This window comes from Poecilia reticulata, linkage group LG9 (assembly GCF_000633615.1).
Source record: "Poecilia reticulata strain Guanapo linkage group LG9, Guppy_female_1.0+MT, whole genome shotgun sequence".
NCBI classification, from domain to species: domain Eukaryota; kingdom Metazoa; phylum Chordata; class Actinopteri; order Cyprinodontiformes; family Poeciliidae; genus Poecilia; species Poecilia reticulata.
The window spans coordinates 14,320,047-14,334,999 of record NC_024339.1 but is presented as its reverse complement, the minus strand read 5'-3'; the positions used below and the strand labels follow the sequence as shown (position 1 = coordinate 14,334,999).

Here is a 14,953-nt window from a genome sequence, read left to right as displayed (position 1 = left end):
CAGGTGTCAGGCGGAGCTTTGATTCATCCTTTAAAGCCTTTGTTAGAAACTGCAGCAGTGAAATATCAAATTTAGAGCAAAGCTTGCAGCATCTGCAGACACTTTTGGAAGAGACGGCACACCACTTGTTTCTGAAATTTCTAAACTGAGCTAAATTATAGGTTTCCAATTGTGACGTTTCAAGATGACCTTGATGTTTTCAGCTAAAGCGGGTGATCGAGTACAACGAAATAATGACACTGTAGCAAACAAGCAAGACATGGAAAACTGTATTTCCAATTTTATTTAATGGAAATACCTCAAAGGGCGACTGGTTGGTGTGATGGAAAACACTGCTGCCTCACCTCAGTATAGTGCCTGCTTTGCATGTGAGGTACGGAACCTTTGCTCGATGGTTGCATGTTCTCCTCGTTATCTTTCTGGGATTTCCAGCGGTATTCCGTCCATAATCATAAAACTGTAATCAAAAACATATGTGTCGTCTTTGGGACGGACTGGCTATTTTCCCCCACCCCCACAATTTATTTGTGCTTTCCTTCTTCTGGATGTAAACAGAGGATATATAGCTGTTAACAGAGGGCAGGGTGAGGCGCTGTGCTGTTCATGCAGAGCTCATGAAAGGTGCATCCTGATGGGGTGTGGGTGTGTGATCAGAATGCCTCCACAGCAGGGGTGTCTAACTCATTTTCAAAGGGCCAGTTGTGACAGGATGTATTGATAAAACTACCCATTAACTACCCTGTAATAAACTGTTAAAACATTTACTAAATAGCCGTCTTTGCATTAAATGAGTTCCTCTTTAATCAAATATTAGTGAACATCTTTTCACACTGATGTAATTTGACAATATACAGAAACACCGGGCTTTGATTTGATTGATGAAATAACATTTAAGCACACAACTGTAGTCTTGTAATCTATCTAGGTGTTCTACTAGATTCTGCTAACTAGAATCTAGAGAGCCACATAAAAATGTATGGATTTGGCCCCTTGGCCTTGAGTTTGACACGTGCTCTACAGACTTGGCCCTTGAAGATTAGAAACTCTCCAATATCCAGCCAGAACTCAGACTGTATCGCTGCTATCAGCTCTAGTCTGCATTCAAAGGAGTTGGATGAGACTGAGGTGGTTGGGCATCTGAGCATCCGAGCATCTGATCACTACTCAAATGATCAAATCTGATAATGTACGGATGAATTGAAATTTAATGTTTAGACTCTAATTAAGTGTCTTTTTTATTTTATATGCGTTTCGTGTGTGTTTATTTATGCATATAAGCTTGAAATTGTATTAATCTGTACGTATTTTTAGAAATATGAGAAAGCTTGTACAGTTTAATAGTGCAATCAGATATTTAGAAAATTGCCGCTTCAGTTTACATCAGCTATGGCAACTGTGGCACCAAAAGTAAGACAGCAGCGCCCCCATGTGGCCAAACCAGTTGGCCGGTGACACAGCAGGAGGCGGAGGGGAGCAGTGAAGCCAAACCGGATCCTTCATGAGGGAAGAGGCCAGGGACAGGCACTAGCCCCGGCTTCTCTTCTCTTCTCTCATATTATTCTGCATTGCAAGCCACGGGAGCCCAAATAGGGGGCTGAGTCAGTGTTCGTAGGATGTCCCGTCATGAAGGTAAGACCTAATTTTAGCACAGACCGGAGGGCACCCCGCAAATTGTAATAAAAACGTTGACACAGTGCACCGTCGGCTAACTCCTGCTAGCCGACAAATTCTCTATTTGCAGCTCGTCTTAGCTAACGTTAGCTACTGTTAGCAGCGTGTGTGCGCTAAATTGTTAACAACCAATTTTGCCGGTCTTAAAACAAATATTTAATATAACGGCTCATCTGTTTGCAGTTACTTTGAGTAAATATTCATAATTCCACTTTAGTCAGCGCTGTCACATAGGCGGAAGAGGCTAGTTTAAGTTAGCCGAGTGCTAACTTAGCATGCCAGCTATGCTATGTGGTAATGTAGGTGATCGTTGAGGAGCAAGGGGAGTGCCGAAAATAGGCAACATTAGAGGGCAGCGCGGATCCCAGATGGCGTTGGAGGAGTGGAAGCTTGGAAATTGTTCCTGTTAGCTGCTTTAGCTCCGTTCCTGGTGAAAGTTGGCCTGTAGATCTCAGCTTCGTTAGCTAACGAACTGCAAACTAACAATCACCTCGTCCTTGTCACCAACCTTGTTTGGCTTGGAGTTGTTTACTCGAATAAAATGTAAACAGATGTATTAACTGCGATATTACTATAAGGTTTATTCAGGAACAATGCACTGGCTTGTCAGTTAACATTTTTGCCCAACGGTAGCTGGTTAGTTGCAAAGGTTAGTTCGGCCCTGGACGGCCTCTGTTTCCATGTTTGTGTTGTTGTTGTTGTTGTGAACTTTGCTGTCAGTTGTCGTCAAGTTATTTATCTGAGAGAGTTGAGTAGTTGTCCTGAATTTAAGAAAGGCGTATTGACTGTGAATAAAATGTTTGCCAGATTAAAAGGCAGGTCTAGTGTCGGCCAAGGTTCATACTTTCATTAGTTTGTTTGGAAAACAGAACACGGAAAAGTATTTGTGCTCCCAGATTTAATTCCCTTCAACTTTTTTCTGTAAGATTATTGAATTCAGAGATCTCAGCTGCCTAAACAAACAAATCAGAGGTGAGATTTCTGCTGCTGGGCAGTTTCTAAACGTTTTTAAATGGGTGCTTTAAATTTAGACTATTTGCTTTATTTTGCACGAAATGTTTTAGCTTCTGAGTTTGTCGGTGGCACTACCAAGTTTTGTTTGTTATTTAATTGCAGTACATTAGATCATGTATTTCAAATCCAAAAGTGGGAATGACTCTGATTAAATAATTTTTTTAAGTAAAGATTAGGGCTCATTTTTGAGATGGGGTTTTCTTTAAATCACAGCCAGACTGAGTACTTGTGTGTCAAATTAACTGATATTTCTTGTTTCTTCAGGTAATTAAAAACAACAAACTAATCATAGAAGTGAGGATTTGTTGTGAATAATTTTGAATTACTGTGTTGTCATGAAAAATTCCAATTAAGGTGGATAAAATGGAATGTTTTCAATTATTTTTACTGGTTTTGTCATTTTTGTTCCATATAAACATTAATAAATATCAATGCATTTAAATAATATGATTTGATCTGATTAAATGCAGTTATTGTCTGCAGTGTAGTCATACAAGTCACACTTCATTATGTCACTAGTGTCCTAAAGAAACCTGCTTTTAAATGGGGATGTTTTTATGGCTCAGTATTTGTGCTTGTGGGGCTTGATAATTCTGACATATTGTCACAGCAATAGTTACTTTTTTCAAACATTTTTTAGGCAATAGATCATTATGAGTTTATCATAATCATACTAGTACCAACGAATATTGTAATTAAACCTTAGTTCCATATCCCTCACCAACATCTTCTCTTCTTTAAGTCCACCAAACAGGATTTTGGTAGACCAGAACCACAGCAATAAGCTTTAGTTATGCTGTTACAAATGAAAATAAAAAATATACAAATGATGATTCTAGGTATCTTTGAGTTCACCTCGAATCTCAGAATTTCTTCCAATTATGTAATAGCTATATAAATATTCAGTAAATGGCTGTTTGGTTTAAATATGCTACGTTGACCAACCATCGGTTGGTCAGCATTTTTTAACTCACGCGTTTTTGTGAATTTAGCTTGTGAAACGTTCCTCTTTTTCTACGTACTGATGTGTCTAAGTATTTCTTGACTGTGCATAATGTAGCATGATGATCACTGTATCTAAATAAAAGAAATAAGTGTTGCATCAAATGTAACAGTTGTTCATAAAAACAAAAGTTTTTTTTTTGTTGTCTTGCATTAGATAATAGATTTAAATGTCTGCTGCGACAGTCTGATACGGTCATTCATATTGTTGAACTTTTGCATGTGTTCTCCTTCAGGTGTGAGCTGCGACGCGTGTTTAAAGGGCAACTTCAGAGGTCGACGGTACAAGTGTTTAATCTGCTACGACTACGACCTGTGTGCATCATGCTACGAAAGCGGTGCAACCACCACCAGACACACCACAGAACATCCCATGCAGTGTATATTAACAAGAGTTGACTTCGGTACGTGAAGCTAAAGTGAACACGATGTTACATTTTGGCAGCGTGATTCATCTGTATTTTTAATTTGAAGTTATTTGCCAGTCTTAGGAATACGACGTTTGTATTCATTGGTAGTTCTGCTTCTGTAAACAGAACTGAATAAAGGTGCAGTTTGTTTCTGTCCAGAAAACATGAATTTAATGAATTAAAGTCCTAATGTTGGTGTAGTTGTAGGTATTTTGCTTTTGTCTCTCTGGTTCTGAACACCATGTCATAGATGATTGAAACCTGGCGGCTGGATATTTTGCATAGATCTGACTTGATTGAATCTTGGAATGTGTTATCTTCTTTTTTTTTTTTTTACATATTTTAAATTGAGAGGCTTTAGTTTCCAAATGAACTTGCAGTACTTGTCGTTCCTAGACAGACTTAAAAAGACATCATCTTTTTATTTTTAGTATTTTCCATGTCTGTGTGGAAAAAGATAGATTTTTCCTTGCTGTTAGTACCATCCTCATCACGACTGCAGGCACAGTAAAGATGCGATCAGGTTAAACTGTCGGCCTGCGTTTCTAAAAAAACTGGACTGTTAGTTATTTAAGCGATTGGGTCTTGGAGTTCTTATTCTGCATTTTTACATTTATAAATGCAGACGACCTTGAAAAACTTGAGCATTTTCTGGAAAACTTTGTGAGCAGTAGAATCCTTAGTGGCGCTGACTGACATCCATCTATCCTTTCACCCGTCCATCCATGTGTGTGTGTCCATCCAGCTGTCCGTTCATTCATCTGTATGTTTGGTCGTCCGTCCTTCCATGGATCCATCGGTTTGTCTGTCTATCCTTCTCTTTTTGTCCATACATCTATTTTCTTTATTTAACAGACTAAGTCAAATTATGTTTGCTCCAGTTAAGGCTGTCACAACAAGCAATTAATCATTTGATTCATTCTATTGTGATGTCTTTTGAAGGGCAATTTTGTTTAGAGACTTTATATGATCTATTTTATTTCCGGTTTTGGTTGTGTGTGGTTTTTATTTCCTTTCTATTTGTTGTGCTTGGTTGTTTTATTTTTGATATTTAAAATGTCTTTCACTTCTGTTTTAAGTGTTCTGTACAAAATTAAAGGTATTTTTAGTCTTTTGAGAAGGCAAGCTTGCATTATTATTCCATAATAATGCAAGCTTATTATGGTATAATAAGCCATATATAAGCCGTATAATATTATGGTATAATTTTGAGATCATACTTGATAATGATCTCAAAACAACTATTTATATTTTATCATCCAGTAATATTTGTTACTGTGTTACCTGACTCCACTTTCATTCAGATGTTAAAAATTAAGTAAGTAATCAGAATGATTTATGTAAGAACCCATAGAAACAAATGTGGTTTAAATGACATTTTAACTTGATGTGCAGGATCACAGTTGCATCGTCTACCTGGGTCTCGACCTCCAGCCTGTCATGTAACTCTTAGATGCATTCCTAACTCTACACGTCTCAATCAAGTAATTGAATTATTGCCTCAGCATGCGGTCAAGTCCTGCTTAGTGACCTAATTATTTGATTCAGGAAGGTTGAACCAAAAAAAAAAAAAAAATCTCTAAAGGGTGCAGGGCGTCACCGTTGACAACAGGTCTATGAAATGACAATCTGAAGATATTATTTAATAGCTTTATTAGAATCACAGATAGTTTTTTTTTCTGGAACGCTCGTGTGCATCCCAGAGCTGAAAGCAGTTTGTCTTTGTTTCAGACCTGTACTATGGCGGAGAGGCGTTCTCGGTGGAGCAGCCTCAGGCCTTCACCTGTCCCTACTGCGGCAGGATGGGCTACACAGAGATCTCCCTGCAGGAGCACGTGGCTGCAGAGCACACAGAAACCTCCACCGAAGTGGTGAGTGGGCGCCTTCAGATCAGTCGTCTCCGTGTAGCCCCGTATAAATGTCTGGCTCGACTTTACCGCTGAAAAGAAAATGCTTCCAGCTGCAGTCTGAGTAAAATAAATGGATTGCAAATAATTTGTGGTCGTTAAGTCTTGGTTTCAAAGCCAGTTCTGATGGGAAGTGTTGTCAGGTTGTTTACGGGCAGAAACTATAAACAGGGAAACAAATGGTTTATTGCTGTGAAATAAGTCAACGCTGTGCTGTATTGTTTTATATTTTTCTCTTGTGTTGCAGTTTTGCATGCAGATTATGACAATTTTGCCGTCCTGCCATTTGACCATTGTTTGCACAACACTATCTATCTGTTAGGCCACAGTGGAGAAATATCCCAAGATGTGAGAAGAAACTGATTTGCAAAGCTCTCATGTAATAGAGGGGAGTGTGTTGATCCTGACTGTCTCAAATGTAGCTTATTTAGTCATTCTAATTAATTGTTACTTCATCTGTGTGGGAGACGCATGAACTCACACAAGATTAGGATTCAATTACTGTTTGAAACATTTTCTCATGTCATCCTTTTTTATCTTCCTTTCCTGGAAGAACGGAACCCTTCACTTTCAGTACACTGCTGGAAATGATCATCAAGCCTTTCACTGATCTTGCCTGCGTTTTGTTTGACATGTGCAGAGAGGAACTTATTGTCATGCGAGTTGTCAAAGATGGAGACAGAGGATGTGAAAAAGGGGTAATGTAGAGAGGATGAATACCTTCAACAGTTTCTTGTGAATTAAACAAGCAGTTAATGAGGTCTACCTGTTGTGTAATTAACTTAAGACGGTACAGTTTAATTATTAAGTTGGGGCAACATTCCACTATTAAGAGGAAGTCCTAACTCCAACATTTCTTATATTAGTGTGGTGGTTTATCTTGATGCTGAAACACAGACTAACTAGAAAGGAGGGCTTTAATTTCCATCAGACAATTTTCCAGGATGAGTAAAGGATACGTTGATCTCTCAGGTAGACAGCAGTATGTAACGTATTTTTAACTGTATTTCTCTTTATTCCAATGTTTGAACCTCCTCTGGTTAGTCTCTGTTGTAACAGAAATATAATTTCAGCTAAAAACATTTAAATCTGAAGAAATTGAACAGCTCACAAGCATCACATTTCTGCTCTTAATTTGTTCTGAAACGTTTTATTTGAAATGTGAGCCACACGTTTTCCACTTCAGTTCATAAACAGGTCTGATGAAAGCTGATTTAAGTTCCTCTGTTGGATGAATTGACTCGGGTTTAGATGACAGAGCTTCCATCAACACATGCATTGATTTTTTTATTTGTATTTATTTTATTGCGCGGCTTTTAAGATTTACTGAGTATGTACTGCTGCATCACTCCAGACATCTCAGGAGGATAAGGCTTGAAGTGTAGAGTATTTGGTTTATATGGACAGAAAATATCACAACAAATAAAGAAAATAAATTCTAAATTAAACCTTACGTACACAAAAAGCTACTTTAATAAATGTCTTTCACCGTTGGCTACAGAGACTGCTTGTCAGCAGACAAAAATAGAAACAATTTTTATGCTGATCTGAGTGAGAAAAACCGTTATAAAAATAGTCAGAAATGGTTTGGATCATCAACTTACAATCTAACATGCTAGACCGACCAAATCCAGGTTATTTGTGCTCATTCGATGCTACATTCATGTCGGAAAAATTACATGAATGTAATTTTTCCGACATGATCTGGACAGATCCTTGATCTGGACAGAACTGTGACAGATCAAGGTGGTCTTTGAGTAAATAAAAATAGAGATGTAAACATTTTTTTTGTCCCCTCAGTGTCTGAAAACATGAGAAGCTTGGTCTGATTTAAATTCAGACAGTTGGCATCACTGAAATTATTTCTATTCACCAACTACCAAAATAATGAAAGAATTAGATTTTTTTTTGTCTTAAATTAATGTAAACTTCTGGTTTCAACTGTATGTAGTGTGGACTACACATGTAGTTATTAAAATTTTTATTAGTATCAAAAGTATTGTGATGAAAACATTCTGGTTTAAACTCTTAACGTTTGCAGTCCTTTAAAACTAACAGTATTGCAATTGTTTCACATATTTATACACGGTTGGCTGCATAAGAGCATCAATAAATGTTTATTCACAATTCCTTAATTATCTTAATTAGTGTGCTGAAGTACCGTATTTTCCGCACTATAAGGCGCACCTAAAAACCTTCAATTTACTCAAAAGCCGACAGTGCGCCTTATAATCCGGTGCTTCTTATATATGGACCAATATTAAGCCACAAAACGGTCTATCAACTACAGTAAGCAGCCGCCGACTTCATTTTCGCCCGTAGAAGAAGAAGCGCGCAATGCATGCTGGGATAGTTGTCAGAACGCTGGTTTGTTAATAAAGTTTAACTGACCTATCTACCTACCGACCGTCTAGAATCAGGTTGTCTCCAGATCATGTAGCACCACCTTCTCCATGAACATGCTGTGCGCGAACGGAGAATGGTGACCATCGTCCGGCCACGCCCCGGCCCAGACGCGGAAGGCTCTCCTCGCCGACCCGAGTCAGACTGTTTTGTTGACATTCTTTATGTCAACAAAGTGGCTTTAGATATTCATCCGGGGTGCTTCGACTAGGGTTACCAAAGGACCAGCCCCTATACATTTAAAGGCGGGGGTGCGGGGGAAGAGAGACAGAGACGGCAACGGCAGCGTGTCGGTTGGTCTGTGTTACCCAGAAAGCAGTTGGGCACAATATTGCAACATCAACACCGTGAGTGAAACGACGTCTGGGGCAGCCTAGTACATAAAGTACTTGGGGGCCACTTCTTTTTTATTACACATCTACATTTGTAGAATACGGAACAAATCGCATCCCGTATAGGGTGACAATCTAATTGTAGCGTCTATTCTATGTGCCTTATAATCCGGCGCGCCTTATAGTGCGGAAAATACGGTAGTTTATTATTAATGAGTGAGCTTTGCTTATAGATCAGTAATTGTGTGAGGCTCTGATTGTAATTTTTGAACAGTTTTTATTACTATGGCGATAACTACCACATCAACAATTCGTAGCGAAGGGGATCTTGTCTGGATGTAATGTTGGGGTCTATTGCTGTAATATTTCTGAAGAAGACCCAGTTGGTCATTATGTGTGGTTCAACTAATATCACCATGTTTTTTTTCCTCTTGCTGTTTTCCAGATATGCCCCATATGTGCAGCGCTGCCAGGTGGCGACCCAAACCACGTGACAGATGACTTTGCTGCTCATCTCACACTTGAACACAGAGCCCCGAGAGACTTGATATCCTTTCATCACTCTGACTGTCACATGTATATTCAGAACAACTCAAGAAAAATTTCTTTTTTTTTTTTTTGAGTCAGCTAGATTGCACCCATTTAGTCTGTAAATTGGACATGCTTTATTTCTCTCTAAGCCTCAGGTACAATAAAGTATTGTATTGGTATTATTTGGTAGTTCAAAGTTCAGAAAGTGATTTCACCTGCACAATTCTAAGAACCCTGAACCATTTTTAAAGCGTTCGCTATTAAATGTTGTTAAATGTTGTGCAGCTCGTAATGAAATCAGTTGGTTTGCTTGTGAGGAAGGAGCTGAAATACCTTGGTTCTAGAATAGCCTCAGGTCTGACCGCATCAGCCTCATGGTCTATTTATAGGACACTTTGAACAAATGCTTCAGAGAAAACAAAAGAGGCAGAAATACTCTGAAATGAAACTCAGAGCAGGGGTTTCAGAAAGCTTTACAAAATGTGTCTTGGTTTGGTTTGGTTTGAGTTGTGCAGCCTGTTTCTCTGTGATTGGGAAGACTGGAGCAGGATGCAAATATGTTTTCAAATCACAGCTGGTGCTGAAGCTCTGTCAGGCTGTAGGAAGCACGTTCTAGTTGTTTTACTGCTGCAGTAAGCAAATATACAAGAACCAGTTTTTCCAATGTGAATATCCTCTTCAACTGTTAACAAGAATGTTTTCTCATGAGAACATTTGACAAGATGTAGCTGTTTTTATATTCATATAGCTTCCAGTTTTTTTCCCTTAACGGCGAGCGTCACGACGAGTCCAGCGGTGTGCGGCACGTGAGGAGGATGTTTCACCCCGGGCGCGGGTTGGGGGGCCCGCGAGCCCGCAGGTCTAACATGCATTTTACCAGCAGCACCACAGGGGGGCTCTCCACCAGTCAGAGCTCCTCACAGAGCTCCAACTACAGCAGAGAGGCCATGGATCCCATAGCAGGCGAGTAGACAGCTGCAGGCTCTGCTGGACCGACGTTACTGCAGAAGCTGCTAAAGTTGTTTTTTTTTTTAAGATGTATTTTGCTCAGAAATGTCCCTGTCAAATATCAACTTCTGATGTGTGTGGTTCATGCACAGAAACCCTTCGGTGCTGCTGAATTAAAACAATTCTGCAAAGAAGAGCCGGCCAAATGTTTCCACATGTGCAAAAACTAGAGATGTTACTAACATGAATAAAAATGAAACGATATTAAAATTCAATATTTATAAAAAAAAAAAAAAGGTAAATATGGGATTTCAATATCGGCCCAAATTTTAATATCAGTGCAGCCATATGAAAAACACATTGTCAGTTATTGTGAACACTTCAGGCAGACCCTCATCCCACTCTGTTGATAAATAAAATAGCACAGTTGCCTTCCTCGCATGTCGATGAGCGCATAAGTAATTAGCAGATATTTAAAACCTGATAATTGCTAAATTGTAGGAAAAAAGTCCAGATATCATGTTGCTTCACAATCTGCTCCTTATGAAAGATGGGGATTTGCAATAAAGTCAAAAACCTGATCTTGACTCCCTGATATTAAAACCCTTTAACAAATTAATTGGTCGTGTCAGTGTCTACGCTACTAAAGAGGATAAGTTTGAGAGCAGTAAAAGCATCTTTATTCCAACTTCTTTGCTTAGTTTTCATCTTTTTTTCTTTTTTTATATATATCTAAGACATGTTTCAGTGGCTTATAAAAAGTTTGTTTTGTGTGGGAGGGAATTGTTGCTGCGGTAATTCCTTGTTTATCCTGTTCCCGATTTTAATTTGGTTCAGCGCTTGGCATTCGCTCAGCCACCCCCAGCTGCGTCTTAATGAGGGCCGGTGTTCAGCTCCAAACAGAGCGCCAGTGTCCTTTCTAATGACCCGCTGTACCTGCTGAGCTTTGATCCCACGGCTCTGGTTCTAGAAGAGGAAATGTGTCTGTGAATGTGTAGCTCACACCAGTAAAGAAATTAACGATTTGACGTTGCTGCTGTGTTGCGTTTTGTTTTTCTTCGTGAGAGCTTGCAGTCTGGTAATGATCTTGCGCTCAACAAGGTCTTCTCATCACATTTTCTGACTCTGAACTCTGTGCGTCTGCTTCTCGTAGAGCTCCTGTCCCAGTTGTCGGGGGTACGGCGTTCGGCGGGGGGCCAGCTCAGTTCGGGTCCCTCCGCCTCGCAGCTCCAGCAGCTTCAGATGCAACTCCAGCTGGAGCGCCAGCAGGCGCAGGTGGCGCGCCAGCAGCTGGAGACGGCCCGAAACGCCAGCCGAGGGGGCGGCCGAGCCAACGCCATCCTCAATACGAATTCGACCGCCGCAAACCCCAACCCCAGCGCCAACCACACCACCAACCCCAGCCCCCACCCGGGGGCGACTGAGCCCAACACACAGCACACGGCACACAGCTCCCAGTTTCTACTCAGCAGGTAGGAACATCTACCCTCCGTCTGACACTCATTACTTCTGACGCTGTGGCTTTTTACTGATAATTTCATAAACCACAGGATCCAGATACTTTGATTTGCCATAATTAGTTCTGTGATGCTTGGTTTAACAGCAGAACGCCAAATGTCAATGTTTGATCTTAAATACCTCAATATGAACAAACCATCTCTATGATGCAGTAAAGTGTTGAAACAGCAGGTGGATTATTTAAAAATAAAAATCACTACAGGCCCAATCGCATTCAAAGTACTGTGAGGTAAGATACATTTAGAGGATTTTGAAGCATCTAAAACATTTTAAGTCACTTTGAATTTTATACCTTTCCTCCAAGAAGACAGACACACATTTCAGAATGACTTATGATCTCCAAACTGTGTTTCCACACAGGTATCTGTAAAAATGCTAAAGGGTTAATGCGTAGACCAGACCTCTAAGTTGATCCTTGTGTGAAGACATAACCGTTTCCCGTTCCGTCCCGCAGGCTGAGCGAACCGCGGCTGTCTGAGGTGGAGCGGCAGGCGTGCGAGGCCCAGTGGGCCGACAGGAGCCTGTTCGTCACCGAGCTGCTGCTCTCCACGCTGCTGCCCGACGACGACGCCTCAGCCTCCTCCTCCGAAGACGAGGACGATTGTCACGGCTCGTTGCGAAACTTCGCCGACTTCGAGGCCATGGGCTGCGTGGAGGTGATGACGTTGGACGTGGCCCTGGAGAACCTCAACCTCAAGGAGACGAGCCCCGCCCCGAAGAAGACGAAACCGGCGACTAAAACGGCACCCGCCAAGAAAGAGCCCCCCCCGCCGCCCCTTTGATGACATGGCCGCTCCCTTTCCCCCTTCAATCCACCATTGTGACTAGCCGACTGCTCCGTCAGTCCAACTGCCAATGGATGACAAAGACTGCAGTTCTTCATGGCTTTTTTTGTTTTGTTTTGTTTTGTTTTTCTCAGTGATTGTCATTTCAATTCTGTCGCTCCCCAACTCCACCCCATGTTTTACTTTGTGTACATTGAATAAAAGTAGTGAGACGAGAGAATGTGAAAGCAAGCAAGCGTGTCGGGTGTGTGAGACAAAAGAGAACTATATAAATATATTATAAAAAAAAAAAAAAAACTCTATATGAAAGTTGATAATCAGTCCCCACATAACCCGTGTTTCCTCTAGCAGAAAGCGTAGTCCGCTGTTTTCCAGAGACAAAAACTCGTCACACACTCACAGGAGAGGAGGCCGATGAAACCCCTCCGCTTAATAAAAGAAAAAGGAAAAAAAAAAAAACGCTGCTGTGTATTTATAGATATAAATTAAAGTGCTTGGATGGTTTACCACAACTGAAGCATGAGCTTAAATCACCATGTGCCCATTTTAAACTGCACAGTCACCAGACGGGGAGGCCCTGACTAACGTTCAACTGTTCGGTGCCGCTTCACCGGCATCTTTCCACCACACGTGCGCACACACACACACACACTTTCTCTTGCACACACACTGACTGTTTTGTTAACCCTTATGTCAAAGTCTCAAAACCCCTCCCCTTTGTGTGACACCGTTTTTTTTTTTTTTTGGTCGTGTGACCTGGCTTTATATCGACTGTGGGCACTTTGGTTTTGAATTTGCATATCCAGTGTCCATTTATGTACACTACAGCTGTTCTGCACAGAAGCGAAACACACATCTCCGAGGCGAAGGAGACGAAGCGATCTCTTGGTTGTGCCCGTTTTCAGGCCTTTTCTAACAGAAGCAACGCGAGCCTTGGTCTCCTCACACGGTTGTTTTCTCTCTCCTCTCTTTGTCTTTCACAGGAGACCAGACGCTTCTTTCCTCCGGCTTCATGTGTTCTGAAATTAATCTCATGAATACAAAGATTTACTCATCATGTGACTTGGAAGGAGATGATCCTATGTTGCTCTTTCCGTCTCTCTAAGAGTCCAAAAAGATCTTTGTATGCCTCCACTGCTAAACTGAAGAAATGCAATGTATGTTTTTTGGCTCAGGAGAAGAGCCAAACAACAGGGTAAACCTTTTCAGTTTGGAGGACAATAAAACATTTTTTGGATGGAAACAGACTAACTGAAATCCTGCTGTCTGGTTAATTTTGGTTTTTATTTTTTTTGGCTTTTATTTCTTTCCCCCCAGTTGCCAATTTTCCTGGCGAGCATGTACAGAATAATGGTATAACAAAAAAAATAAAATAAACACATACCTTACAGGTCGAGTTCAATCTCATGTAGTCCTGTCATCTGATGCAAGTTTATTTGCGTAGCACATTTCAGCAACAAGGCGGTACAAAGTGCTTTACATTATAAAAACAAAGTAAAAAAAATAATAATATAGCAGCTGCTCTCTGCAGTCTTTAAAAAAATTACATTAACCAGCAATAACTTGCATAATTCAATGAGAAAAGGTTTTACCTTATATGTCCTAAAGAACTAGAAGAAACTATGTAGTCTAATCTTGTTTCTGCTTATTTTAATGAAAATTAAAAATTGTGCATTTGGGTACGTTTATTAAATTACAGATTGTACTGAGAGAAAAAATGTGTTTCCACGCTCAGGTTGTTTCCCTGACCTGAGCACAGCTGTGTTATTTCTCACAGGAAGATTCACTTACAAAGAAAACAAGTTTTTGGAATGTTATCTGGGAAATGTCAAAAGCATTACATACTTTATAAAACACAGTAATGGCCACATATTTGAACCAGGATCAAATACAGCCTAGAGGTGCATCTTCACTTTAATATAAAGGTCATTTATTCCTGTAATTCAGTTGCTAAAGCAAAACTCATACAGTGCTGTAAAAAGGCACCACTTTTTTTTTGTTGCACATAAATATTTCTGGATTTTAATTTAAAAAAGAAGACACAATTATGCAACATCAGGGGATCACCCAAAGAGAACCCATCTGACTACATGAAGTAGACTAAACGATCTAAAGACATGTGTTGACGTTGGTCTGTCTGGAAAAGCTTGCAAAGCCATTTCTAAGGCTTTGGGACGCCAGAGAACTATTATCTATTATTAGAGAGAATGTGGAACCTTCAGTGTTCAACTTAAGAAAATTACTCCCAAGAGCGCATTGTAGACTCACCAGAATGTTTCCCAGCAAACCTCTGAGGCCTTCAACCCAGCAGCTGCAGCCATACCGGGATTCAATTAGACACACATGGTTACTAATTAGAGGTAATTGTTTTGGATTGAAACAGTAAATGGAACTAAATACAAAAGGCAAGCCACAATCCTGAGATATTTGAC

At 40.3% G+C, this 14,953-nt stretch overlaps 1 protein-coding gene across 1 annotated transcript; it reads left to right on the top strand.

Annotated features, from left to right (window-relative positions):
• The first annotated feature begins 1,434 nt into the window (after window positions 1-1,434).
• On the top strand, window positions 1,435-13,923 carry LOC103469987 (E3 ubiquitin-protein ligase KCMF1-like). The gene is made up of 7 exons (XM_008418086.2): window positions 1,435-1,629; window positions 3,924-4,091; window positions 5,829-5,968; window positions 9,185-9,286; window positions 10,053-10,233; window positions 11,372-11,690; window positions 12,191-13,923. Exons 1-7 carry the CDS (start codon window positions 1,614-1,616, stop codon window positions 12,516-12,518), a joined length of 1,254 nt encoding a protein of 417 aa, XP_008416308.1. The 5' UTR covers window positions 1,435-1,613; the 3' UTR covers window positions 12,519-13,923.
• The last annotated feature ends 1,030 nt before the right edge of the window (window positions 13,924-14,953 follow it).